General features: G+C 46.6%; 2 protein-coding genes across 5 annotated transcripts in view; one reads left to right on the plus strand and one right to left on the minus strand.

Annotated features, from left to right (window-relative positions):
- FBXW2 (F-box and WD repeat domain containing 2) lies at positions 1-16,774 on the minus strand. Of its 2 annotated transcripts, XM_014071031.2 has the most exons (8): positions 16,675-16,774; positions 13,321-13,426; positions 8,747-9,256; positions 7,212-7,406; positions 6,010-6,143; positions 4,190-4,276; positions 1,761-1,930; positions 1-609 (listed from the first exon to the last, which is right to left on the minus strand). In XM_014071031.2, the coding sequence occupies exons 3-8, from the start codon at positions 9,234-9,236 to the stop codon at positions 321-323; spliced, it is 1,365 nt and encodes a 454-aa protein (XP_013926506.1). In that variant the 5' UTR covers positions 9,237-9,256; positions 13,321-13,426; positions 16,675-16,774; the 3' UTR covers positions 1-320. The 2 variants fall into 2 exon arrangements, with proteins under 2 accessions (XP_013926506.1, XP_013926510.2); XM_014071035.2 differs by lacking the exon at positions 13,321-13,426 and having other exon boundaries at positions 16,675-16,756.
- The window catches only part of SLC2A8 (solute carrier family 2 member 8), a 16,441-nt gene continuing 4,319 nt past the window's right edge, over positions 15,870-27,991 (plus strand). The window contains exons 1-7 of one of the 3 annotated variants that reach the window (XM_087704750.1): positions 15,870-16,098; positions 18,897-19,053; positions 20,859-21,021; positions 22,309-22,515; positions 23,480-23,579; positions 24,590-24,801; positions 26,908-27,054. In XM_087704750.1, the coding sequence (XP_087560876.1) occupies positions 18,956-19,053; positions 20,859-21,021; positions 22,309-22,515; positions 23,480-23,579; positions 24,590-24,801; positions 26,908-27,054 (927 nt within the window). In that variant the 5' untranslated portion in view covers positions 15,870-16,098; positions 18,897-18,955. Of the gene's footprint in view, positions 16,099-16,850; positions 17,112-18,896; positions 19,054-20,858; positions 21,022-22,308; positions 22,516-23,479; positions 23,580-24,589; positions 24,802-26,907; positions 27,055-27,991 lie in introns of those variants that run through there. The other 2 variants (XM_087704748.1, XM_087704749.1) reach the window with 2 other exon arrangements.

Here is a 27,991-nt window from a genome sequence, read left to right on the forward strand (position 1 = left end):
TTAAGATGCTGGGATACCTTCATTCTGAGAAAAAAGAAAGAAATTCAACAGGCTTCTGTACGGGGAGGGTTCGTCTTCCCCGTCCCGCTACTTTCCAAAATGGCATTGGAAAAGAAAAATGGTTAAAAAAAAACAACGATTGTGCGTTGCAGGATGAAACCTCTTGTTAACTTTGGTTCATGCAAAGCATCGTCCCTTGGATTCGTTGCTGGCAGTCTCCGTTCTCTCTCTTTTTTTAAATTATTATTTATATATATATATATATATTTATTATATATATATATATATATAAATCCACCTTCCAGAGTCTTTGGCCAAGTTCAGCCATGTTCCTTCCACAAGACCAGGTGAATGCTGTGGTCAGGCATGCTGGTGGCGAACACCAAGCCCATGTCGTTCTCACCGTCCAAGCCATCCAGCCAAGCCATCTCTCCCGCCAAGAAGCTCGAACCCCGCTTCGACTTCCGGTATTCCGGCAGCGGCCAACGGCTGATCGTTTTTTCTGTCCTCAGGTCCATGATGTACAGGTAGTGATTATCAAACAGGAGGGCGAAAATGTCACCGAAGCCCAACAAGGACAAGTTTGCAAATTCAGGTGGTTTGATAACCCTGCAGGAAGGGGAGAAAAATGAGAAATCGTAAGATGCACCCTATTTTTTTGGGTGGGTGGAGAGGAATCCTGCCCCTTGACAATGGGAAGTTTCCCCTGGCTCAGAACAAAATTCAGCTGCCTGAATTGAGGGGAATCTTGGGAATACAGTAATGGCCAAAATTGTGGAAACTTTTTGGGGAAAGTGCATTTTTGAGATTTGATGGCTAATAACACCACTTTTTGGGGGGAGTTTTAAGATAACCATATTCCACTGCTGGAATGGCCTGGGAATAGCCCAGACCTTAACCCAGTGGAAAATCTACAGAGCTGACTAAAGAAAAGTGAGAAGCGATCCAGCAATAACACCCAGTTAATAGATGCAATAATTCAACCTTGGTTTTACATGATAACAGCTGCAGAACTAAAAGACTTGGTTCACTCCATGGGAAGACGTAATTCATGCTAAAGGTTACCCAACTACCATATTTTTCGGAGTATAAGACGCACCTTTTTCCCTAAAAAAGGAGGCTGAAAATCTGGGTGCGTCTTATACACTGAATACAGCACTTTTTGCCTCCTGAAACCCCGTCCCCTTCACCAAAATGGCAGTGCAGAGCCTGTAGGAGGCTTTCAGAGAGCTCCTGGGAGCTGGGGAGGGCAGAAATGAATGAAAACTGGGCTGTTTTGTGCTCAATTTTGTCCCCCCAGCCCCCAGGAGTACTCTATAGGCCTCCTAAAGGCTATGCATGCAAGTTTTTTGACATAAAACGGGCCCGTTTTCGCAAACGGGCCATTTTTGGGGGGCCACCCCCCAGAAGCACTCTGCAAGCCCCCTAAAGGCTATTCATGCCTTTTTTTGAAAAGAAAAAAGAAACAAAAATGGGCCCGTTTTTGCGAAAAACGATCCATTGTTGGGAGGTTTGCAGAGTGCAAAAACTATTTTTTAAAATTTGCCTCTTCAAAACCTTGGTGCACGGTGATATAATTTTTGTATATCTCGTTTTTTCTATGGTGACAATTTTTGTATATCTCGTTTCACTTTTCTTCTTTATAACTGCTATCCTAAAAAAAGTTACGGTCATGGCCTCCCCCACGCATTCTGGGTAAAATGCAGCAGCTGGAGAAGGTTCTCTTTTCACCATCCCCTTTTAAAATTCAGAAGGGCTACCTGAGGATATCGTAGCTGGCGAAGTCCCACTGGTAGAGCCCGATTGCCGAGCTGCACACAATGTATTTCCCGTCGAAGTGGAGCCGAGGCTGCAAAGAGATACTTCGGTCTTCGGAAACCGTCAAGGTTTTCAGACATTTGCAGTTGATCTCTCTTCCGATTGGCCAGATCTGTAACCAAAGAAAGGAAATTAGAAAACCAGGGGATCTATAGGGGTCATCTCCTTCTCCCGGCAAGATTGGCTTGGTTTAGCAATATATCCCCAAACTGTTGGAAATGCAAAAAAATACCAGGCACATATCACATGTGGTGGACCTGTTCAAAAAGCAAGGAAATTTTGGATACAAATCTGTTGTGGCCCAGCAGGAGCCATTGGAGCTGCAAACAGACTCCGACAGTGAGGGGCCCTATGAGTCGGCTCTGGAGGATGTGGAGGACCCTGGACAGGGTTCTGACTCCGAGCAGGGCACAGAGAGGCTGGTTGGCCACCAGGAGGCACCTGAGCCTTGGACCAGCGGGGAGGAGACAAGGGAGAGTGAGCCGGAAGCCAGTAGTGAGTTGTTCCTAGATGCACGCCATCAAAGAGCTAATAGGCGTCAGGAACAATTACGCAATTACAGGAGGTGATTGCACTCAGCTGGTGGTCATTAGGCTCCTCTCCAGACTATAAAAAGGCTACTTGTGCACACGGCCCTCTTTGCACAAGTCAACACAGAATCGAATGTCGGAGAACTTTGTATGAGCTTGGCAGGCTGGACTGCTGCCAAGCCTTATCTGTGTTTATTGGTGCCCAAGCTTGTCTGTGCTGGGTTGATGCCAAGGACCTGTTTGTCTGTTAATTAAATGCCGTAATTTATCTCTGGCTCGGAGTGTGCTTTGGTGTGGAACGAGGGGGGTCAGAACACAAATCCATGTGTGGTTAGAAAAAATGGTTAGACAACATATAGAGTTCAAGCCAGAAAGATTTTTATTAGGCATTGCCCTATTTCCCCGAAAATAAGACCTCCCAGGATAATAAGCCGAATTAGGCTTTTGAGCACATGCAGTAAAATAAGCCCACCCCCCAAAATAAGCTCTCCCCTAAAATACTGAACTGCATGCACAGCTGGTCCCCACCATTTTCTGGGGGGAAAGGGGGGTGAACACGCTCCATGAGCCCCACATGCACCAGCCATCAATGCAGAACGGCCTCGCGGAGGCCGCTCCCGCAAACCCTAGCTACTGTGCCCCTTCTCTCTCTTTTTTTTTGAGAATTTTTTTATTGTTTTCGTTAAACAAAAACACACACAAAAAAGAATCATCTTGTAGAAAGCGTATCGATTGGTTACAAATATATTCTGTGCGATTCTTCCACAATCCTTACATATACTTCATTCAAATCGAGTTGTACATTTTAAGTCAAGAAAGAAAAATTATGTATTTTACTATCCCTGTACCACAATTCTCATTTGGTTACCATTATTTGAACATGTTTTTATCTAGAATCATTTATATTTAAAGACACAACCACCTACTGGCATTCGTTTGCAGTTTCAATAGATCTCCAATAACATTACACCTTTATGACATATTCTAAAACAAATTCAGTTAAGTAAGATATTTAAGCACTTCCCCGCCCCCCCCATAACACACCTATATGTATCATTAAATATTATCCATTAACATTCTTGTTATTCAAGAAGCTTCTTGGAAGCTTCTTTAGTTGACTAAAAGTTATTTACTGTTTATCTCACTTCTCCTCTCCACATGCGCCCCTTCTCTTAATGGCAGTTAAGAATGTGCTAGAAACAGAGACAGAACTTCTGGCCCTCTCTGCATCAGCTGATCTGCGGGCCGAGGTTAAGGGGCTTCCTGCACCTCAAAAATAATAAGACCTCTCCAAAAATAAGGCCAAGTGCTTGTTTCGGGGGTCAAAACAAAATAAGACCCTGTCTTATTTTCGGGAAAACAGATGGCTATGATAAAGGGACAATATATCTAATATTAAACATCCTAACTGCAGCAAGAATGGTATATATGCAGCAGTGGAAGAGTGAAAACCCTATCAGAGGAGGAGATGATAAGGAAGGTAGCATAGTTTGTGCAGAAATGGATAGACTAACGTTAAAAACAAAAGACAAAGGAGAGACAGAATATTACGATACACGGAACAGATTCTATCAATGGTTAGAAGCACAAGGTGGAAGTTGGAATATGAAAAAATTTGGTGAGGTGGACTTGGAAAAAGACACTATATATGCTTCGTTGTATTAGAATCAATAAAATAACTGTAAAACACTAGCACTGTTTAAAATAGTGTATATATTATTTGTTTTCACTTTGGTTTCTATGGCAAGTGAGATGCCAGGACAATTACACCGTATTCAATATGCATAAATGTAAACAATAAAAAAATATTTTTGAAAAAAGAAAGAAAATCAAGGACGTACCTTGATTTCATATTTATCCGCGCTTAAAAGAATGTAATCACCAGGGCTATGCATGAGGGATTTGACTTTGCTCTCTTGTAAGACCACCTGCCATTAAAAAAATGATTTCAGTAAGGCTGCAGGCACATACATGACACAAGCCAACTTAACACATTTGTTCGGATGAATTCAGATCAAATTTCCTGAGCCTGATTCACAAAATCAGATTTGACGTCACCTCCAAACAGGAGTTAAGGCTGCTGCATAGGGTTCCACCACAAAACCGCGGTAGACTAAAGCGCGCTCGACGAAAGCGCGTACGTGATATCATCACAGCACGACGAAAACAGCACGCTGTGAGCGGTAAACTTAAAATTAACACGTAAATCTAAACCTAACCCCCCCAAACCTAACCCTAAACCTAACCCTAAACCTTAACCTAACCCTAAACCTAACCCTTAACCTAACGCTAAACCTAACGCTAACCCTTAACCTAACCCTAACACTTAACGTAACCCTAAACCTAACCCTAACTCTTAACCTAACCCTAACCCTAAACCTAACCCTTACCTTTATGTGAATGGGCTTGCTTTAATTTAATTTTAATTTAATTTTAATTTAATTTTAATTTTAATTTAATTTTAATTTAATTTAATTCTTATTTTATTTGTCGCACTGCTGACGACGTCAGGTACACGCTTTAATCGGGCGCGCTTTAGTGGACCGCGATTTTGACGGGTCACGGCTGCATAGAAGACCTGTAGATTGTGTGGGTGTGAGAAAATATCTGCAGACCCCCCCCCCCCACCCTTGGGACATCACTATAAGACACGCCAACAACCAGGCACAGGTGCTTTTTCCAAGAGGCAACTGGACTTTTGTTTTTCTTTGAAGAGCTTTCGCTTCTCATCCAAGAAGCTTCTTCAGTTCTGAGTGAACGGTGGAGGATAGTCATCAGGAATGTAAATCCTTCCATCCTCCCGGGACAGGAAAATGTGTTACAAGGCTAGTCCTCAGCTTATGACAACTGTGCCCAACATTTCTGTTCTTCAGTGACTATCATCTTGATTTATCACTTATAGCTTTTATGTACATTGAGACAAATTCCTTGTATATCTGATCACACTTGGCCAATAAAGAATCCTATTCTATTCTATTCTATTCTATTCTATTCTATTCTATTCTATTCTTCTCTGTTCTATTCTACTCTACTCTATAATTCTCTGTTCTATTCTAATCTATTCTATTCTTCTCTGTTCTATTCTACTCTACTCTATAATTCTGTTCTATTCTATAATTCTCTATTCTATTCCACTTTATAATTCTCTGTTCTATTCTATTCTATAATTCTCTATTCTATTCTACTCTATAATTCTCTGTTCTATTCTATTCTATTCTTCTCTGTTCTATTCTACTCTACAATTCTCTATTCTATTCTATTTTTCTCTGTTTTATTCTACTCTACAATTGTCTGTTCTATTCTATTCTATAATTCTCTATTCTATTCTACTCTATAATCCTCTGTTCTATTCTATTCTTCTCTGTTCTATTCTACTCTATAATTCTCTATTCTATTCTAATCTATTCTATTCTTCTCTGTTCTATTCTACTCTATAATTCTGTTCTATTCTATTCAATCCTGCTTTATAATTCTCTGTTCTGTTCTATTCTTATTCTTATTTTATTATTCTATTCTATTCTTATTTTTATTTATTTTATTATTCTATTCTTATTCTATTCTATTCCTTATTCTACTCTACCCTACCCTACCCTACCTTACCCTTATTCTACTCTACTCTACTCTATTCAAGCAACTGAAGAAGAGAAAGGCTATTATTCACCTTTGTGACCCACTCCGTGTGTCCGGTCAATGTGTTGAGGCAGAAGCTGGTCGATAAGGCCCACACTTTCACCGTGAAATCCGCTGAGCCGCTGACCAGGATATCCAGTTCGTCGTTGTAATCCACACTGAAAACTAGAGAGAAAGGGGGATTTGTCTTCCTTCTATCTTGTGACGGCGGGTGAGAATGGACTGCGCCAAAGACCCTCTAAGAGGTAGAATCTGAAGAGCAATTTGAAGGGGGTGGGCGGGTAACAGTGGATGGAACATGCTGGCATGAGAGGTACTTGAGCCATGGTGGGGCAGTGGTTAGAGTGCAGTGTTGCCGGCTAATTCTGCTGACTGACAACTGTCAGCAGTTGGGCGGTTCGAATCTCACCAGGCTCAAGGTTGACTCAACCTTCCATCCTTCTGAGGTCGGTAAAATGAGGACCCAGATTGTTGGGGGAGCAATAGGCGGGCTCTGTAAACCGCTTAGAGGGGGCCATAAAAGCACTGGGCAGCAGTATATAAGTTTAAGAGCTTTTGCTATTGCTACTTGGTGCTCTCTGATCTGGGTTGTTTCCTTGCAGGCGTTTGATTCCCCTGATGGTGTTATCAACTTTGGTCATGAAATGTCTACAAGAAAACCACCAAGCTCAGAGAGCACCAAGGACCCCACGGTCCTTCTCCTTCCCCTCCTTCAATCCACCTACCTACCCCCTGCTAGCATTGATGATGTTACCTAGTTGGGTCATGAAACATCTGCAAGAAAACCACCAAGCTCAGAGAGCACCAAGGACCCCAGTCGTCATCCTTTTCTTCCTCCTCCTCCTCCTCCTCCTCTCCACATCCCACTCTCTTCTATAGCACTGAGGATGTTACCTAGTGGGGTCATGAAACGTCTGGAAGAAAACAATCACACTCAGAGAGCACCAAGGGCCCAAATCCTCCTCTCCACAAACCCCACTGTCTACTAGCACTGAGGGCGTTACCTAGTTGGGTCGTGAAACATCTGCAAGAAAACCACCAAGCTCAGAGAGCACCCAGGACCCATCACTTCAACTCCGAGCTACAAATACTTCCCCCCATCGGTATTTCTGTCCTAAGCTGTCTGCAAAGGAGGGAGGCGGGTTGGTTGCTAAGTGGGAGCCGCTCCACATGACAAGACCACATAGACAATTGCATAACCGACGTGACGCTCTCTTCAAGACCCCGGCGTACCTGCCCCGGTGTGGCCTCGGAAATGCTGGGTCTTGGCTCCCGAGCTCCATTCCCAGCAGGCGACGGTGTTATCGAAGGAGCCGGTGACCAGCTTCTGCTCATCGAACTTGACCGCCGCACAGGTATGGGTCTGGATGCCGTAGATGCACTGACCCGTGCTCACGTCCCACAGCTTGGCCGACAAGTCATCTGAGCCTACAGCCGCGAAAGGAAAGAAAAGAACGGTTAGCTTAGGGCGGGTGCTGGCAACTCCAGAGCCTCGTGTAGTTCTTTCGTCCCCCTGCTGGGGCTCTGTGTGGGCTGAACCCACCACTGGCTGGCCCTGCCCTTCCAGTAACTCCTCGCCTGGCCTGAGAGAGATGAGAGAGAGAGAGAGAGAGGAGAGAGACAGACATAAAGAGAAAGAGAGAGAGAGAGAGAGGGAGAAAGAGATGAAATGAGAGAGAGAGGGAGAGAGGGGAGACAGACATAAAGAGAGAGAGAGAGGGAGGGAGAGAGACAGACATAAAAAGAAAGAGAGAGAGAGGGAGAAAGAGACGAGATGAGAGAGAGAGAGAGGAGAGAGGGAGAGGGGAGAGAGACAGACATAAAGAGAAAGAGAGAGAGGGAGAGAGAGACATGAGAGTGAGATGAGACAGACATGAGAGAGAGAGGGGGAGGGAGGGAGAGACAGACAGACAGACAGACATAAAGAGAAAGAGAGGGAGAGGGAGAAAGAGATGAGAGAGAGGAGAGAGACAGAGGAGAGAGACAGACATAAAGAGAGAGAGAGGGAGAGGGAGAAAGAGACGAGACGAGATGAGAGAGAGAGGAGAAAGGGAGAGGGGAGAGAGACAGACATAAAGAGAAAGAGAGAGAGGGAGAGAGAGACATGAGAGAGAGACGAGACAGACATAAAGAGAAAGAGAGAGAGGGAGAGGGAGGGAGGGAGAGAGAGACAGACAGACATAAAGAGAAAGAGAGGGAGAGGGAGAAAGAGATGAGAGAGAGGAGAGAGACAGAGGAGAGAGACAGACATAAAGAGAGGGAGGGGGAGGGAGAGAGGGAGGGAGAGAGGGAGGGAGAGAGAATGAGAGAGAGAGAGAGAGAGAGAGAGAGAAAGAAAGAAAGAAAGAAAGAAAAAAAAACAGATGCCTGTTTACCAGAGAAAACAATGGGGAGCCACAAAACCTGGGTAGGCGTGACTGAGGTGTGTGTCATGTGACTGGGTGAGAGTGAGTGACGTTGAGTTGGCCACGCCCACCCAGGTTTTGTGGCTCCCCATTGTTTTCTTTTCTGTGGGAAACGGGTCCAAATGGCTCTTTGAGTGTTTAACAGAGGATCTGTCATGTTTGGGGAGCTGGGTCAGAACAGAACATAATCCTTTCGACCCAGGAAGCGCCTCGGTGCCTCCGACGCGAGTGCGGTGCCCTTAGTTTTGGGCTCCTGGGTTCAATTCCACATTACAACCCCGTAGACTTCAACTAAAGCGCACCCACTCCCGATTCTCGCAAGCAGAATTTGTTTCGGTTTCGGACCTCGGTGGGCTGCCCTACCTGTACAAAGGAGTCCGTCTTTATAGTAAAGTGCGTAGACCCTGGCACTGTGTCCAATCAACGAGGAGGTCTCGAAAGCCTGGTGGTTCTCCAGCTGCTTCATCCTCAGGATGGCCTTCAAGTAGACCTTCTTCCAGTGCAGGGCCTCCTGGAGAGAGTCATCGATCTGCCAGCCGAGGTTACGACAGGCCCCCTGCCACACCTCCAGGCAGGCGCTGATCACCTTGTTCCATTGCTTAGAGACGAGGCAACAGGTGAGTAAGGTCTGCGGGTCGAGCCATTTTAGCAAATAGAAACTCAGCTCCAGCGGGAGCAGTTTGAGGAAGTCCCGCTTGAGAAGCGCCTCGAGGTTGTTGGAGAGGTGCTTTAGCTGAGCGGCCCCGCTCAAGGCAATCAGGTGGTCCAGCGCCTCATTTTTCTGCAAGTCCACCAGAGAGAGAAACGTGACAGACAGGTTATCAAGCCATGCTTCAAACTCCTTCCTCTCCATAAGGAAATGGAAACATTTACCTGCGGAACATCAAAACAAGGAGATTAGTTTACTGTGTTTTCCGGAGGGCAAGATGCTCCGGAGTATAAGACGCACCTTAGTTTTTTTGGGAGGAAAATAATAATAATAAGAAAGATTCTGCCTCTGCCTACCAGCATCCATGGTACTCAGCTGACACACGGTAACAAGGTCAGCCAATGAATAGGCATAGCAACTAAATCAGCCAATGAGGACTCTGACATTTGCCGTGTGAGCAACAAGGAGACGGGAAGGAGCCTGGCTTAGCGGAGAACTGAAAGTGAAACTGCTTGTGATTTGCTTGCATTTACTCTACCTTGGAAAACCTGCTTTGGATAATGTATTATAGATTATTATGATCATTATTTTGAATCCTGCTGAATCAGTTGCTGTGCTTTCTGAAGGTGGTTGCTGCTCTTGAAACAACCCGCCAGGTCAGCTTCAGCACTTATTGCAGCCTGGTTCAGCACAGCTGATTGGCGGGTGGATCGGACTGCTGGGATACCTGCCAATCAGCTGTTCCAGGCTGCAGGGATTGCTACACACCATCGCCTCCTCCGTGCCTCACGTTTTTGGCCTCTGGTGGGGGTGGTTGGGGCCACATTCCATGTATAAGACACACCCAAATTTTCACCCTCTTTTTTGGGGGGGAAAAGATGCATCTTATAGTCCAAAACATATGGTAGTTTACTTTACTTTATTCTCATTGCACATCGTACAAGGAAATTAAATGCATCTTCAGTGTACATTATACCATGTTTCCCCAAAAATAAGACAGGGTCTTATTTTCTTTTGACCCATGAAATAAGCGCTTGGCCTTGTTTTCAGGGAGGTTTTATTATTTTTGAGGTGCAGGAGGTGGAGAGCATGGTCACCTCCTGGCTGCTGCTGTGTTGCAATATTTTCTTGGAGGGCTTATTTCCGGGGGAGGGCTTATTTAAGCGCATGCGCTCAAAATCCCAATTGGGCTTTTTTCCAGGGTGGTCTTATTTACGGGGAAACAGGGTAACTATAAAAATAAAAACACAAACACACATCCTTCGCATGCTATATAATCGAAATTGAAAACCCCTGATATTGCATTAAGGAGCCGAGGTGGCGCAGTGGTTAAATGCAGCATTGCAGGCTACTTCAGCTGATTGCAGTTCAGCAGTTTGGCTGTTCAAATCTCACCGGCTCAGGGTTGACTCAGCCTTCCATCCTTCCGAGGTGGGTAAAATGAGGACCCGGATTGTTGTTGGGGGCAATATGCTGACTCTGTAAACCGCTTAGAGAGGGCTGAAAGCCCTATGAAGCGGTATATAAGTCTAACTGCTATTAATATTGCACTATACAGTAGAATTCAATATGGTTACTGCTCTGGGATAGCAGCTGTTTTTCAGCCTATGTGGTCTTGTCTTTATTGTCCTGTACCGGCTGCCAGATGGTAATAGTTCAAAAAAAAAAGAGTGCCCAGGATGAGATGGATCTTTATGAATGTTTTGAACTTTCTTAAGGCAGCGGGAGCTATAAAACTCTTCCAAAAAGGGGAGAGGGCAACCCATGATCCTCTGGGCAACGACGTTGACCCTCTGGAGCACTGTCCTATCTGCCCCTGGGCAATTGGCAAATGAGACGCAGGCGCAGTAAGTTAAAATACTCTCTATGGTACAGCAGTAGAAGGTCAACAGTAGTTTTCCAATCAGTTGTTGTTTCCCGAAAAGTCTCAGGTTGTATCATCTCTGCTGGGCCCTTTTGACCAGGGCTGCAAGTCAGGTCCTTATTTTATGACAACACCCAGAAACTTAAAACTGGCCACTTGCTCCACTCGGTCCCCACGGATAAGCAATGGCTGGATGTCTGATCTATTCCCTTTTTTTAAAAAATAGATTTTATTTTCAAAACAAACACAACACATAAAATCTTCCTTCTTTACATACTGTAGAAAGTGCATCAGTTGGTTACAAAAGGTTTTCGTGCATCTCTTCCACAGTCATCGAGTATAATTCATATTAACTCAAGTATTTTAACTCAAATATTTATACATGTTGCTCTTATACCTCCATTTTTATTTGACTATAATTGTTTAAACGTCCTTCATCATAAAATATACCAAGATTTAATACATAACCACATACTGGCAGTTCATTTAATATTTCTAAAATCCTCCAATAACACTGAATCCTTATGTCCTGTTCTAGCTAAACATCCATAATATTTAATAACAGACTTTTCTAATCCTCCTTTCCAAATCACTGTTGGCAATTTTCATCTAGTTTCCTTATAATATACTCATACATATGTATAGGTTGGCATCATTATCCCTCCTTTATTTGACTATATCTTGTATCATAACATTTTCGCCCTAATAATCAAAACGTAACTGTATCTAACTTAATTCTTTTTTATCTATTCCTTTTGTAGTCCACTATGAGCTTCTTGGTCTTATTGGTATTAAGGACCAAGTCCTACTCAAAAGTCCAAGGCAAACACCGCTACAAAGATGTTAAAACACCCACACACCCCAAAATCTGCACGGTGTTTGCACCCTGTGCTGATACAGAGAATCCTTGACTTAACAGCCATTCGATCAGACTTACAACCGCCCTGGGGGGGGGAGGAGGGACTTCACCCCTTTTCCACAACGCTAAGACCGTTGCGGCCTCGTGATCAAAATCAGGACACTCGGCAACTGGTTCGTATTTAGGACAGTTGCGGTGTCCCAGAGTCACGTGACCTCCATTTGCGGCCTTCTGAACAAGCCAAGTCAATAGGGGAAGCCGGACGGGCTTAACGACCGTCTCGCTAACTTCACCTTTGGCAGGGAAACCCCTTAACCTCTGCGGCCAAGAAAGGCTGTTGAAGCTCGCTGAATTTTAACGGGGGCAAAACTCACGGGAGAAAATGTCACGCTTAGCGACGGTCTTGTGCAGACTTAAAACAAGAGAAGGGCGCAGCTTGGAAAGGAATAGCTTGTAGGGGCAGTTTGAGGCTCCAACACAGGGGGTGTCAAACTCAAGGCCCGCGAGCCGGAGCCGGCCCACAGGGTGCTTAGATCTGGACCACGGGGCCACGCCACAAACAGCGAAGACCCGGCCCACGGTGCCTCTGCCAGCGAAAATGGAGCTTCGTTTTTGCTGGCAGACAGTTGCAGGAGGCCAGTGCAGCCAGAAATGTGTTGTGGTCTGCCGGTGGCCTGCGGAGCTGGCAGCAGAGTCGGACAGTGAGGAGATTGGGGAGGAAGATGGGCTAGTCCTGGTGGCTGGGGAAGGCTCAGATGAAGGCTCCGAGAGGGGTCCAGGGCCATCTGGGACTTATGAGCTGCCACCGAAACCTGACATCAGCGGGGCAGAAGAACAGTGTGAGTCTGTTCCAAGTTTGCACAGGGGCAGAGCTGCCAGAAGGCAAGAACAATTAAGGGGGGGGGAGGGATGACTCGGGAGTAAGGCTTGGAGACGATTGGCCCCTCCCATAAGACGTAAAAGAAGAGCAAACGGAAGTGAACCTTTGCAGGAAACAATTCGTTCATCTAGTCGGTTCAAGCTGTGAGAAGTCCCGTTCCGTTTGGCTGTGCAAAACTAAACGGCAACGTTTCAAGGGAGATAAAAGGTGGGCGCTTATCAACCTTACCCTGAAAGGCTGTGGCAACTCGAGCAGGCATCTGTCGGGATCTTCACAGGCTGTTTGTGAATCACTAGGGGCTGTGAGTGACCATAATTCACAGCGATCTAAATAAAAGAGGCTCTTTGGGACTGAGATTGGGATTTATGCTTTCTCAGGAAACCTAGGTCAGAACAAAATGCAACTCGGGAGCCCGTTTTCACTGGCAGAGCACCCTCGACACGAGTGACGTCAAGCTGGCCACGCCCATCCTGTCCATCGCCCATCCCAGCCCCCTGAAGTCAAAAGCAACCCTGATGCGGCCCTCAACAATATTTGAGTTTGACACCCCCGCTCCAACCACTCAAAGGGAAAGAGGCCTGGTGAGGAGTGGGGAACGGGAAACCTCGTCATGTCTCTGGCCCTTCTCTGCTCCCCGTTTTTATTCCTAGCCTCCCAGCTGCTTGGGAAAGAGGTTAACATCTACCTTAGATAGTTGCCTGCGATAGGATGGCGCTCAGTGGGTTGCTGCCAATTCTCCTTCTGCTCCTTGGCACCGAGCAGGGGCTGCCCTTCCTCTGTGGCCATTTCTCCTGTTCAAATCACAAAGACTCGTGTCAGTAACCGAGGCCATCATAGGCTCCTCAAAGACCCTAAAGGTCTGCCTTGCTCAGGTGAGCTATCCTCCTCCAGGTACGCCGCTCTGCAACGAGCGGCTTCCCGCTGCCTGGAAAACGCCTGGATGCAACCCAAAATATGGGGAGGCCCTGATGAGGTTACCTAGTTGGGTCGTGAAACTCACAGCCAAGCTCAGAGCACGCCGAAGACTCCACCTCTGAAGGTCCCTAAATTACGGCTAAATTTAATATATCTTATAGACCCAGGCTTTGTCTAAGAGCTGTGGTTGCTAAGGCATCTCCAAAACAGGCCTCAATGAAACGGGGTCTTGAATAGCTGGTTTTATTTGCCATGAACTTTTCCAGAGTTTAGTTATTTCAGTTAGGATTAAGAAATGAGATTAATATATATACACACACACACACATATATATGGGGCCACCCGTTTGGGAAAATGTCAGTGGGGGGGGGGGGGAAGGGAATGGTTAAACTGATCCTCCCTTCCCTTCCTTTATGCTTTCATTCTTCTCTTCCTCCCTTTCCTCTCCTCCCTTCTCTTCCTTTACTCTTCCCTCCCTCCCTTTCCTTATCCCTTCCTTTGCTTTCATCCTTCCTTTCCTCTCCTCCCTTCCCCACCCCTTCCTTTACTCTTTCATCCTTCCCTTCCTTCCTTTCCTCTCCTCCCTTCCCCCTTCCCTTCCTTTACTTTCATCCTTCTTCCCTTCCTCCCTTCTACTCTTTCATCCTTTCATTTCCTCTCCTCCCTTTCCTCTGCCTTCTTTTATTCTTTCATTTTCCCTTCCTTCCTTCCCTTTTCTCCCTTCCCCTCCTTTATTTTCATCCTTCCATTTCCTTTCCTCCCTTCCCCCTGCCTTCCTTTGCTTTCACCCTTCCCTTCCTTCCTTTCCTCTCCTCCCTTCCCCCTTCCCTTCCGTTACTTTCATCCTTCCATTTCCCTTCCTCCCTTCTTTTACTCTTTCATCCTTTCATTTCCTCTCCTCCCTTCCCCCTGCCTTCCTTTATTCTTTCATTTTTCCCTTCCTTCCTTCCCTTTTCTCCCTTCCCCTTCCCTTCCTTTACTTTCATCCTTCCATTTCCTTTCCTCCCTTCCCCCTGCCTTCCTTTACTTTCATCCTTCCCTTCCTTCCTTTCCTCTCCTCCCTTCCCCCCTTCCTTTACTCTTTCATCCTTCCCTTCTCCCCCCACCCCACCCCTTTTAGCAGATCACTCAGGCTAAAAAGCTGAAGTCACCTCATGGAAAAAACCTGCTGTCCCTTTTTGTTTTGCTTTGCTTTGCTTCCTTATATAAGGCACTTACTAGAGATTTGATTACAGGGTGGAGGTAACGTTAAGGATTAACAAACTGACAGGTGAAAACGACAGGGATTTTTAAAATAAATAAATAAATAAGGAACAAGGGCCATATGGGGGTGATAATGTAAAAGGCCTCTGTTCAGCGGCTGACATGCAGCACAAAACTGACTCTGGATTGCAGCCAACCGTCTCCAGGAACTTGTCCTGCACAACTATTAAAACACACCATCTCAAATATTTTCCCCCCTAAGCCTATGTAAATGTACACCCTATGTACATTTCCTGCATGCTTCTCCCTACAAGGACTTAATACTTGCAGCCATATGCGCTTTCACACAGAGAAGCTGTTATTCTTTGGGCAGAGACAACCTGGAACTAGTTCAGACATGTCTCCAGCATTCCTGGAAAGCCGTGGGAGACTGTGGGAGGAAAGAGCCGCAACCGATAAGCAAAAACTTCAGGGCAGAGAAGGAACGGGGGTGTGGAAAGTGACTTAGATGGGGCCCTCCCTGGGTTTCTGGGGAGGGAAAGGAAGGGAAGGAGAAGCATCTTTCAGAAATGCTTACGAGATGCTGACATTGATGGCTTGGTTGCTTACCTAGATGAAAAAAACAGAGGTGCCTTCTCCACTCCCCCCCCCCCAATTCCTATCCTGCTCTGATGGGCAAGAACCCCCCATCACTGGCTGCCTCCAGAAGGTCAAGTTCTGGACCTTCTAGGTTTTCAAGAAGAGACTGGGCAGCCATATGCCTGACATGATATGGGTCTCCTGATAGGACTAGAGGACCTCTAAGGTCCCTTCTGTTATTATGTGTGTGACTTAAATGGGTCTCTAAAAGAGCCAAGGTGGCACAGTGGTTAAATGCAGCACTGCAGGCTACTGCTAGAACAGCAGGTCAGCGGTTCAAATCTCACCGGCTCAGGGTTGACTCAGCCTTCCATCCTTCCAAGGTGGGTAAAATGAGGACCCAGATTGTTGGGGGCAATATGCTGACTCTCTGTAAACCGCTTAGAGAGGCCTGAAAGGCCTATGAAGCGGTATATAAGTCTACTGCTATTGCTATTTTACTGTCTCCGTGGTCATGTGGCCGGCATGACTCAACGCCAAAGGCACACGGAACGCTGTTCCCTTCCCCCCAAAGGTGGGCCCTATTTTTCTAGTTGCATTTTTTACGTGCTTTCAAACTGCTAGTTGGCAGAAGCTGGGATGAGTCACGGGAGCTCACTCCATTAAGGATTTCAACTGCTGACCTCTTTCTGATCAAGATGCTCAGCGTCCTAGCCACTGACCACTGCGTCCCCTAACTTTGAACACTCTACAAAATGAACTTGTTGTAAGTTGATGACCGCCTGTAAACTATTTTGGTGTGTGTGTGTGTGTGTGTCCTTTTTTAGAAGACTGGACAGCTATTTGTCTGAAAAACGGGATAGTTGAGCAGAGGGTGTTGGACTAGATGACCTCCAAGGTCCCTTCCAGCTCAGATTCGGATTTAACCACCTCTGTGATTTTTCTGTATTCTGACCTTTTGGTGAGGGAGATTTAAAAGGGATTTCTGACCTCAAGTCAGAACCCCTCCTCACAACCTCTGATGCCCCCCACCCCTTTTTGGCTTCCAAAGGGCCAAGCTGAGGCTCATCCCTGGAAGGAGAGGGAGGGGGGAAGCAATAGCAGCCCCCCCCTTGACTCTATGCCCCCCCAGAGGCCTCCATGTCCCCCCCACCCAAAACCTGTCCCCGCCCCCTCTCCTTCCCACCCTGCTGGCCCCGCCCCCTGGCTGCAGGGGGGTCTCCATAGCAACCTGTGCACCCCCTCCCGGCCCCCCTACCCCAGGCTTTGCCCCCCCCTCGCCTCCCCTCTCCCTCTCCCCTTCGCCCCCTCCCACCCGCCGCTCTCATTTGGGGGGTCGAACCTGCCGCCACCGGATCCCAGCAGAGCTCCTGGCCGGGGAGCTTCCGGCGCGGGGACGCTGACGTCATCTCCCCGCGCACGCGCCGCGTCTCCAGAAAGAAGAGGAAGCGGCGCAGTCCGTAGAGATGGAGAGGGTAGAGCGTCCTCCCGGCCTCGGTTGTCGAGTTTTGTCCGGGGAAGCCAGACTCGGGGGAGTAAAAAGTCATACATAAATGGACTAGATGACCTCCAAGGTCCCTTCCAACTTTACTGTTACTGTTATCTACCCGAGTTGCGCATCGCCCGTTCCTTTTCCTAGAAAGGTCTACCCAGGACCGGATGCCACTTCCTTATTACAGTCGATGGACTTCCGCTCCGACGACTTCTGGTCCCGCTCGGAAACTAGGATCCAGGTGTTTTGGTTCCGCCTTGCAAACCGGCTGTGCGTCTTTACCCCTGGTTAGATTTGGGTCGGCGGGGAAGCGCCGCTCTTGGTGGGGCTGGGATTATAAAAAAAAGGAGTGGGGGGGAAAGGTGAGTGGGTCAGCCTTTGTTGCATGCTCTGGATTCCCGGGGGGGGGCAATATTGCCCCTTTGGAGGGCATAAGGGTGGAATGGTTGCTTTGCCCAGATCCCCTTCCCTGGGTCCTTCCCCAACCTGGCGCCCTCTGCAAAGAGCCGCATCTCCATGGACCTTTTTCAACCTAGGAAACGCTTGGCAGAGTTGGAGGGTGGAAGAGGATTGCAATCGTTTTGCAATTCCTCCCAGAATTCCTCCTCCTTTGGACGCGTTGGGTGTGGCGTCTGATCCCCAGAAGGGGAGGAAAAAGGGGGAAAAGGAGGAGATCAATGCCAGCTTTCCAAGATAAATGCATTTTGTCGTCCTCCCCCCCCCCCATATATAGCCCCCCTTTCCTGAAGCTTTCTGAGCAGAAAGACACACAGGGATTGCAGGAGGCAGGTCAGAAATTACAGAGAAAAGGTGCGCCTCTCCCCCCCCCCCCAATTACTTAAGCTTACATAGACGTATATGAGATTGCCCACCCACCCCGAAACATCAGAAAACGTGGGTTTTTTCAATCACGGGATTGTGCTTGAGCTGATTGGGTGGGCAAAAGCCTTAAGGCGTGAAACTGATTAAGGTCTAGTCAGTTTCAGGGCAGTTTAGAGTTTGGACTGATGATTGAAAAGGAAATCCATTGCTTGGGTGTGTCAGACTGGATAAGGCTAGCTGATGTAGTGTCAAATGGACGGTGATTTGTGTGAGCTTGTGTCATGCCAAGAAATGAACTTGCTCCGTGTTGTGGTGACCCGAGACGTCTTAAGTCTTGTTATTTTCTGCAACAGTGTAGATCTGAATCCTGAAGCTCTAGGGGTTTTTGTGGGTCTTCTTTAAGAGAGAGATTTCTTCAGACTGCCATCATCTTGTCCTCGAAAACATAGTTTCCTCTTTACCTCATTCTTGCTTTGCTGATTGATCAGATAGAGAAAACAGAGATCACCGTCTCAGCAAGAAGCCGTATGCAACGAAATTTCATTTTAATGTATGCCGATTAGTATACACATAAAGTGACAATAAAGTCTCAGTCTAAGACGCAGTGGCTCAGCGACTTAAGACACTGAGCTTGTCGATCAGAAAGGTTGGCAGTTCGGCGGTTCGAATCCCTAGCACCACGTAACAGAGTGAGCTCCCGTGACTTGCCCCAGCTTCTGCCAACCGAACAGTTCGAAAGCACGTCAAAAATGCAAGTAGAAAAATAGGGACCACCTTTGATGGGAAGGGAACAGTGTTTTGTGTGTCTTTGGCATTGAGTCATGCTGGCCATATGATCATGGAGACGTCTTTGGACAGCTCTGGCTCTTCGGCTTTGAAACAGAGATGAGCACCGCCCCCTAGAGTTGGGAATGACTAGCACAGATGTGTGAGGGGAACCTTTACCTTAAATCTAAGAAAGAGATCAGGGAAGAGAATTACTGGCTGTAAAGACGATTACATGGTCCTCAAAGCTATTCCAACTATTAAACCCACTGCAAATATCTCCTTTGTGAGTGAAGCAAGAAGAATGGAGGCTGTGCATCTTTTTCTGATGGAAAATTAAAATGCAGAGTCTCCAAGTTTATAACTAAGGAAGTTTAGTGGTTTGAAGTCATATGATTTGCTTCTTCCTGCTTATTGTGGTTTGTTTTTTTTTTTTGTCTCGTGTGTCCTCCCATCCCCACCTCCCATTTCCTTATAATTTCAAGGGACTTAAAACCACGTTGCCCTATCGCTAATCGTCTACTTTGGGGCACAGCCAAAGAGAATGGCTTCCGGAGAAGAATATAGACCCCTTGTGGAGACTAACCCAGAGACGGAATTGAATGCTGCCGGAAGACCTTCTCAGCTGGAGATTTATTTGAGGTGTGTGTACATATTCCTGCTTCTGAAATGAGGCTGGCCAGGTCAGTTAAATGGTGAGCTGCCTGGAGTAGAAATTGGATGGATAAATGGATGGATGTTTAGATGGATGGATCAATCAATCAATCAATGGTGAACTCTATGTCTTAATTGTCTCAGTTTCTAACTTCTGCTGAAGGCCACATGGGCCAGTCACTAGCTCTGTCCCAGACCAGCTTGAAAAATTGTTGTAAACAGACACAACAATGTTGTGAAGAACACCAGTGTGTTTGTCATCGTCCCCCCACAACTAGATGGAGGGGGAGGCAATTAAATGTTTAAATAATAAATTTGAAGACCCTATCATCTTCTTTTAACAACCCCATAATCCCTTGCGGGGTGGAGTCTGGGCAACTGAATGGAGCTAGCAGAGCAGTTTCATGGCTGGATGCCCTTCCCTGTTGCCAGTGCGGAGTTTTGTTCAGCAGATAAATTCTCATTGTGCCCAGAGAGAGAAATACCTGCCTTTACCCAGAATTAAACTCACAGGCTAGAGCTCCACCTCACCACTCTTAAGACCTTCTACCCTAACGACATGGACATTTATTTATTAAATTTATATGCTGTCCACCTCACTCTCCCCATCAGTTTTCAAGGGCTCAAAATGCAGTCATGTTGAGGTAGACTTGAACTGGGTTGTATGTAGATTTTCGAGGATCCGTCATAACTCCCAATGGTCACTAAGGGACTGATCATAAGTCAAGGACTATCTGTACGGCTGACCCAGTTTTGAAGCAAACTATTTCAAGACTTTTCAGGGACTCGAGAACTAGAAAACAGTGGACGGTTTCTCGTAGAGAAATCTCATTCCACAGCTCAGGTGAAATCATGCAGCCCATTCGTATCTGTTGAATTAGGGACACTGGAATTGCTTGGGGATCCAGTCAGTTGCCTGCGTTTCAAAATCCTAAACAAAGGCATCTTTGCTGCAACCTGAAATCTAAAAACCTCCTTTTGCCAACAACAAAACCTAAACATCTCCTTTCACAGAGAAACATCGGTGTGCAAAGTCCTCATTGCACTTAACAAGCCACAGGTTTTTAATGCTTCTGTTCCTTGGTGGATCAAGGTTCAAGGTTCATTTTATTTATATGCCGCCCTATTCCCGGCGGGACTCAGGGCAGCGCACAAACCCAAAGGAGGGGAAGGGAAACACAAGAACTACAACAAAAAGTACAGGGAATTTAAAACAACCAACAGCCACACGATTCGAGAGGGGAAGGGAACTCATCGACCCCAGGCCTGCCGACACAGCCAGGTTTTAACGGCTTTTCGGAAGGCCTGGAGAGAGGTGAGGGTCCAAATCTCTGCGGGGAGCTCGTTCCAAAGGGCCGGAGCCGCCACAGAGAAGGCCCTCCCCCGGGTAGTAGCCAGATGACATTGGCTAGTAGACGGAACCCGGAGGAGGCCTAATCTGTGTGATCTCATGGGTCTTTGGGAGGTAATTGGCAGCAGGCGGTCTCTCAAGTACCCAGGTCCAATACCATGAAGGGCTTTATAAGTGACGACTAGCACCTTGAAGAGTATCCGGAGATCAATAGGCAGCCAGTGCAGCTCGCGGAGGATAGGTGTAACGTGGGTGTACCGAGGTGCACCCACAATCGCTCGCGCGGCTGCATTCTGGATGAGCTGGAGTCTCCGAATGCTCTTCAAGGGCTGCCCCATGTAGAGCGCATTGCAGTAGTCCAGTCTTGAGGATCAGCCCTTTTGCCCCCCAAAAACCGATATTTGCCACCAATTTGTCTCATCCTTGTTTTTCTCTCTCACAGCAAAGTCCAAAACCACAATCTCTACTTGGCCACCTTCGCCGCTGTCTTAGGACCCCTCAGTTTTGGCTTCGTCCTGGGCTACAGCTCGCCGGCTATCCCTAGTTTGAAGCGAAGCCACAACTCAGAGCTAAGGCTAGATGACACCCAAGCATCGTGGTTTGGGGTGAGTGGCCACGTGAGGTCTTGTGGGCCAATCAGCCACCCTTGAAACCGCTGTCACTTTTTTGTTTTTAAAGAGTAGAATTCTTGATTGGCCAAGCGTGATTGGAGACACGAGGAATTTGTCTTTCGTGCAGATGCTCTCAGTGTACAAAAGGAGAATAAAAGAATACATTGATCAAGCATAAAAAAAGATACAACACAGTGATAGTCATAGGTTACTAATAAGCTATCAAATCGTACTAGGAAGCAAATAAAAACAAAATAAATTGAAAAATACAAGCAAATGGTTATAATCATAAGTGGGAGGAGATAGGGACTAGGAAGGAAGAGAAGAAGAATAGCAATACAGTCTTAGTAAATTATTTAACAGTGTTGTGGGAATTAGTTGTTTAGCAGAGTGATGGCATTCGTCAAAAACTGTCCTTGTGTCTAGTTGTTCTTGTGTACAGTGCATCGTTTTGAGGGTAGGAGTTGAAACCATTGATGTCCAGGATGCGAGGGGTCTGTAGATATTTTCACAGCCCTCCTTTTGACTCCTGCAGTGTGCAGGTCCTCCATGGAAGGCAGGTTGGTAGTCATTGTTCCTTCTGCAGTTCTGATTCTCCTCTGAAGTCCGTGTCTGTCTTGTTGGGTTGCAGAGCCAAACCAGACGGTTATGGAGGTGCAGAGGACAGGCTCAATCCTTCCTCTGTAGAACTGAATCAGCAGCTCCTTGGGCACTTTGAGCTTCCAGAGTTGGTGCAGAAAGAACATTCTTTGTTGTGCTTTTTTGATGACGTTTTTGATGTTAGGTGTGTCCCATTTATTAGTTTCAGTTTCAGTTTCAGTTTTATTGAGTTTGTATGTCGCCCTATTCCCAAGAGACTCAGGGTGGCTCACAATAAAAAAGGGAGGGGATACAAAAAAATAAAATAAAAACACCAATTTAAAATTCTACAACAACCGTAACCTCGAATGGGGCTGGATAGTTCAACAGCCCCAGGCCTGCCGGAACAGCCAGGTTTTAACCACTTTGCAGAAGGCTGGAAAGGTAGTAAGTAAGGGTCCGGATCTCCACGGGGAGATAGTTCCAGAGGGCTGGAGCAGCCACAGAGAAGGCCCTCCCCCGAGGTCTTGAGATACGGTAGGTCTTGAGATACGGTAGAACCTAGACATTTGAAGGTCTCTCCTGTCGATCCTGTGTTGAGTATTGTAAGAGGTGATAGTACGGTAGGATTTCTTCTGAAATCCACCACCATTTCTAAGGTTTTCCCTGATTTTCTCGTTTTTCTTCCCTTTCTTTCGGCAGTCTGTGGTTACGCTGGGGGCCGCTGCTGGAGGGATACTTGGGGGATACGTGGTGGACAAAATTGGCCGGAAACTTAGCCTAATGCTCTGCGCGATCCCGTACGTGTTTGGTTTCTTGGTCATTATCTCAGCCCAGAACATCTGGATGCTTTACCTGGGACGGCTGCTGTGTGGCTTGGCCAGTGGTGTCACATCCTTGGTAGTTCCGGTAAGGGGCCTCATGTGTCAGTCTTTTTTCCCAGTGTGATTTCCCCAGAGGATAAGAGAAAATCCCTACGGCTAAATCAGCAATAGCAGCTGAGAAGGTGCAAGCAAGTGGAAGTTGTCCCTGCATCCTACCTGCCCGGGATACAGGAATTGGAGCAATTCCAAAAATAACCTAAGCTACCTCATGTTGAGTTATCAAGTCAGTTGATCCTTGTCTTTGAAGTTCCTTTTTTGGTCCTTCTCATTAAGGTAAGATGTTCCGACTGAGGCTTCCCAAGAGCATGAAGCAAACTCCCAGTGCCGACAAAAAAACCCTTTATTAATTGACTGTGAATTCTGCTCCTTCGCATCCAGCAAAGTCTTTCGAGGGAGGATTTACGGTCACAGACCTTATCTGGCTTGGAGAGCTGCCAGGCCGAGAGCTGCAGAACTCGGCCAGGAGTCTTGGAGAGTCACGAACCAATGAAGCGAAGTAATTGTCTCCTGCAAACTCCACTCCCCTTTTGCTCCTCTTTTATTCCCTCTGGGAGGGGCCATTCATCATCCACCTGTGGCCTTACTCCCAAGTTGATCCCTGTTCTTTAGCTGTTCCCTTCATCTGGCAATTGTGCATGCGCACACTGGGAACAGGCTCCAGCTGTTCTTCTGCCTCACTGATGTCTGACTCCGAAGGCAGCTGATAACTGGCATACAGCTCTGGCCCCCTCTCTGCCTATGACACAGAGCCCTCATCCGAGCCTTCCCCAGACTCCAGGACTGGCTCAGGTTCCTCTCCAAACTCCTTACTGTCCGGCTCTGCTGCCACCTCCACTGGCCACTGGCAGGTCACAACATGAGATGGGAAAATAGGAGAACTACCAAGTTTTAATTAGGAGATGAGGGCAACAGTAAGATTCATGAGCTGCCTGGTCTTCTCCATTAGAGCTTCTGTGGTTAATATAACCTTTTTTATGTTTATGTCTTAGATATATATATCTGAAACATCTCACTCTAAGATCCGAGGAGTCCTGGGCTCATGCGTTCAACTGATGGTCGTGACTGGCATCCTGGGAGCTTATCTAGCAGGTCATGTCCTGGCTTAAGATGGGTTGTTAAATCCAGACTTGGACAGAGGGAGGTGTTTTGTCCCATTTTCCCTGGAAGGAACAATGAAGAAAGGAAGGAAAGAAAAGGCCAGATGAAAGGAGAAGGGGAGCAGAGAGAAGGAAGAAGGGAACAGAAGAACAGAAGGGAAAGGGAGGGGATGAATGGGAGGAGAGGGGAGGGGAAGTGAGGAGGGGTAGTAAATATCATTGGCATTAGAATTGTTCAATTGCCAGTAATGAGAAAGAACAGAAGGGAAGGAAAGGGAGAAGGAGAGGGAGGGAGGAAGGAAGGAAAGAAAAAGAAAGAAAGAAAGAAAGAAAGGGAAGGAAGAGGGAGGAAGAAAGAAAGAGATAAGGGATGGAGGGGAGGAAGAAAGGGAGAAAAAGAAAGAAAAAGAAGGGAGGAAGGAAGGAAGAAAAGAAAAAGAAAAAGAAAAGAAAGAAATGAGGGAGGGGAGGAAGGAAATGAAAGAAAAGAAAGAGAAAGAAAGTAGGAAGGAAGAGAAGGAAGAGGGAGGAAGGAAGGAAGAAAATGAGAAAGATATAGGGAGGGAGGGGAGGAAGGAAAAGAAAAGAGAGAAAGAGAAAAGTAAGGAAGAGGGAGGAAGGAAGGAAGAAAAAAGTAGGAAGGGAGGAAGAAAATGAGAAAGAAAGATATAAGGAGGGAGGGGAGGAAGGGAGAGAGAGAAAAAGGAAGAAAGAAAGAGGAAGGAAGGAAAAAGATTGAAAGAAAAAAGTGGATAACAGAACAAACAACAGGACAGTGATTTTTAAAAAGCCAGCCTAGATCAAGACACGTTTTGAAAAAGAGAACCCAGGGCATCTCTCTTGGCATGGATTGCCACCTCTGAGTTGGACCCTTGCTGGACCTTCTGTGCCCTCCAAAGGCCAGGCCTCGAGCCACCTGCAGCAGTCCCAACTTGTGGGGAAAAAAACTACTGACTCCATCCCTTGGCGGCCCTGAGATGAGCTGTCCATTCTGCCCCACAGGGATGGCTCTGGAATGGCGCTGGCTGGCAGTGCTGTGCTCCGTCCCTCCCTGTTTCCTGCTGGGGCTCATGGCTTTCATGCCCGAGACACCTCGCTTCCTGCTACGCCAGAACCAGCAGTCGGAAGCCATCGCGGCCTTGCAATTCCTGCGGGGCCCACTGGTGGATCACGAGTGGGAATGCCGAGAGATTGAAGCCAACGTCAACAAACAGGTGAGCAAAAGAATCGACTGGGCAGTCCCGAGGTTGCCTCTTTATCTAAGCCATCCTTTTGTTTCACTTTTTTTTTATTAGCGTATTTTTCGGAGTTTAAGATACACTCCCCCACCCCCCAAAAAAGAGGGTGAAAATTTAGGTGTGTCTTATACACCTTTGACTTCTGCCTCTCAGCAATTTGCCTCCTTGCGGCAAACAGCCTGTTTCCGTTTCAGCTTCAGCACAGCCTGATTAGCACAAGCAGCTGATTATCGGTTGGATCGGCCTCCCGACAATCAGCTGTTTCAGACTGCAGGAATTGCCTATTGCCGCCTCTGCATGCCCCATTTTTGGCCTCCGCATCCCGTTTTTGACCTTTGCACGCTCTGTTTTCGGCCTCCGCGCTCCCCGTTTTCCACCTATTCTGATCCCCGTTGCCTGGAATGGGTGGAAAATGGGGCGCGCAGAAGCTGAAAACAGGATGCGGAGGCCGAAAATGGGATGCAGAGGCTGAAAACAGGACGCGGAGGCTGAAAACGGGACGCAGAGGCTGAAAACGGGATGCAGAGGCTGAAAACAGGACGCGGAGGCTGAAAACGGGATGCAGAGGCTGAAACGGGATGCAGAGGCCAAAAACGGGGCATATGGAGGCAGCAATAGGCTATGGCAATCCCTGCAGCGTGAAACAGCTGATCGTCGGACAATCAGCTGCTTATGCTAATCAAGCTGTGCTGAAAGTGAAACTGAAACTGGCTATTTGCCGCAAGGAGGTAAACTGCTAGGAGGCAGAGGCAGATTTTTTTTTTCTTGTTTTCCTCCCCAAGAGCCAGGCGCGTCTTATACTCCGGAGCATCTTATACTCTGAAAAATGCGGTCGTTTACCAAAATATAAAATACAAAAAGAGATAGGAGGAGGAGAGAGGGAAAAAGGAAAAATAAAATAAAATATTAAGCCTTCCTTAAAATAAAATTCCCCTTACATTGGTTAGGATGCCAGATCTGGATACGCTCTCTGAAATTATTATTATACAATTGTATCACAGCGGCCAGTTGTTTCGCCGGATTTGGCATTGGTTACTAGTCGGGCACCACCCAGGGGCCTAGAACGTCGTAACGTATTTTCGTAATAAGCGTGCAGGTCCAAGCAGTGCGGCTTTTTGCATTTGACTGATGGTGATTTTGTCAATTTTTAACTTTCAAATGTAATTCCAGTGCTTTTGGAATAGCACCCAGTGTGCTAATTACCACTGGGTAATTACCACTGCTGGTTTGTGCCATAATCGTTGAATTACGATTTTTAAGTCCTGGTATTTTGCGATTTTTTCATGTTCCTTCTCGGCGACCCTGCTATCACCTGGTATTGCGATGTCTATGATTGTGACCTTATTTTTCTCAACCAGCAGTGTGATGTCTGGTGTATTATGCGCCAGTATTTTGTCGGTTTGTATACGGAAATCCCACAAGATCTTGACCATCTGATTTTCGGTGACTTTTTCAGGCTGATGTTCCCACCAGTTTGTTGCTGTTTTAATATTATAAGTTTTGCACAAATTCCAATGGATCATTTGTGCTACTGAATTGATGATGATGATGATGATGATGATGATGATGATTATTATTATACAATTGTATCACAGCGGCCAGTTGTTTCGCAGGATTTGGCATTGGTTTTATTATTAAATTTATTTGCTGCCTGTTTTATTTTCTATGGTGGCTACTTTAGCCATAAAAATACCCCGAAGAAATGCAAAGGAAGTTTAAACAAAGCGAAAGCAAAATACAAGCAGTCCTGCACTTATGGCCACAACTGAGCCCAAACTTTCTGTTGCTAAGGGTGACGGTTGTTAAGTGAATTTTGAGACCTTTCTTGCCATTGTCGTTAAGTGAATCACTGCAGTTAAGTTGTCACACTGTTATTGAGTGAATCTGGCTTCCTCGTTGACTTTGCTTCTCAAAAAGTATCTCAAAAGGGGATCATGCAACAGTCATAAGTACATGTCAGTTGCCAAGCGTTTTGTTCACCCAGGTATGTAGACACCGCAAATAGTCTGAGGTCCCTTTTTTTAGTGCTGTTGTGACTATGAACCGTTGTAAGTCGAGGACTACCTGCCTGTCCCTTTGTAGCAAGAAATGAGCCTTGCCGAGTTCAAGAACCCCTCCATCTACAAGCCGTTCCTGATTGGAGTAGCCATGATGTTCTTCCAGCAAGCATCCGGGATCAATGCCTTGATGTTTTACGCGGAAACGATCTTCGAAGAGGCCAACTTTAAGGTGAGGGAGTTAACTCTGGATTTGTCCTGACTTTTTTGGCTTTTTTTTTGTAAAATACTCTTTTTATTTTCCATTTTCATAACATATAATCCACATGTATACTATTACATAGCCAATTTCATATTGTATTAATTAATAATTACATCAGTTCATCTTGCCATCAACTCCCGGAAAAAAAAAACTAAAAGAGATAGAAACCAATTATTGGCTCTTCTGCTCTCCATACACCACTTTCTTCTGCCTCTCTCCTCCCCCTCCTTACCTCCTTTCTTCCTCAAGGGTGGATTTTTCCTGACTGAGGCCTCCTCAAGAGCAGGAAGCCAACTCCTGGTCCCCACAAAAACCCCTTTTATTAATTGACTGTGAATTCTGCTCATTCACATCCAGCAAAGTCTTCAAGGGAGGATTTACGGTCACAGACCTTCTCTGGCTTGGAGAGCTGCCAGGCTGAGATCTGTAGAACTTGGCAAGGAGTCTTGGAGAGTCACGAACCAATGAAGTGAACTAATGGTCTCCTGCAAACTCCACTCCCCTTTCTCTCCTCTTTTAATTCCTTTGGGAGGGGCCATTCACCGTCCACCTGTGGCCTTCCTCCGAAGTCGAACCCTGTTCTTTAGCTGTTCCCTTCGTCTGGCAACTCTGCGCATGCGCACACTGGGAACAGGCTCCAGCTGTTCTTCTGCCTCACTGATGTCTGACTCTGAAGGCAGCTGATAACTGCCAGACGGCCCTGGCCCCCTCTCTGCCTCTGACACAGAGCCCTCATCAGAGCCTTCCCCAGACTCCAGGACTCGCCCAGGTTCCTCCCCAACCTCCTCACTGTTCGAATCTGCCACCAACTCTATTGGCTGCTGGCGGGCCACAACAGGATTGTTCCTCCTGGCCTACCCTGGCTGATGTCTTTCGGCTCCGTTAGATTTTAATTTGGGATGATGGA

The sequence above is a fragment of the Thamnophis sirtalis genome, unplaced genomic scaffold (assembly GCF_051295495.1).
Source record: "Thamnophis sirtalis isolate CommonGarterSnake01/CBP01778 unplaced genomic scaffold, rThaSir2_p1.2 scaffold_2, whole genome shotgun sequence".
In the NCBI taxonomy this organism is placed as follows: domain Eukaryota; kingdom Metazoa; phylum Chordata; class Lepidosauria; order Squamata; family Natricidae; genus Thamnophis; species Thamnophis sirtalis.

Coding starts and splice junctions, on each gene's coding strand:
- FBXW2 (XM_014071035.2), bottom strand. CDS start 16,741: ATGACGTCAGCGTCCCCGCGCCGGAAGCTCCCCGGCCAGGAGCTCTGC. Junction 9,257..16,674: donor CTGGGATCCGGTGGCGGCAG/GTTCGACCCCCC, acceptor GATGTTCCGCAG/GTAAATGTTTCCATTTCCTT. Junction 610..1,760: donor GCCAGCTACGATATCCTCAG/GTAGCCCTTCTG, acceptor CCCTTCCTGCAG/GGTTATCAAACCACCTGAAT.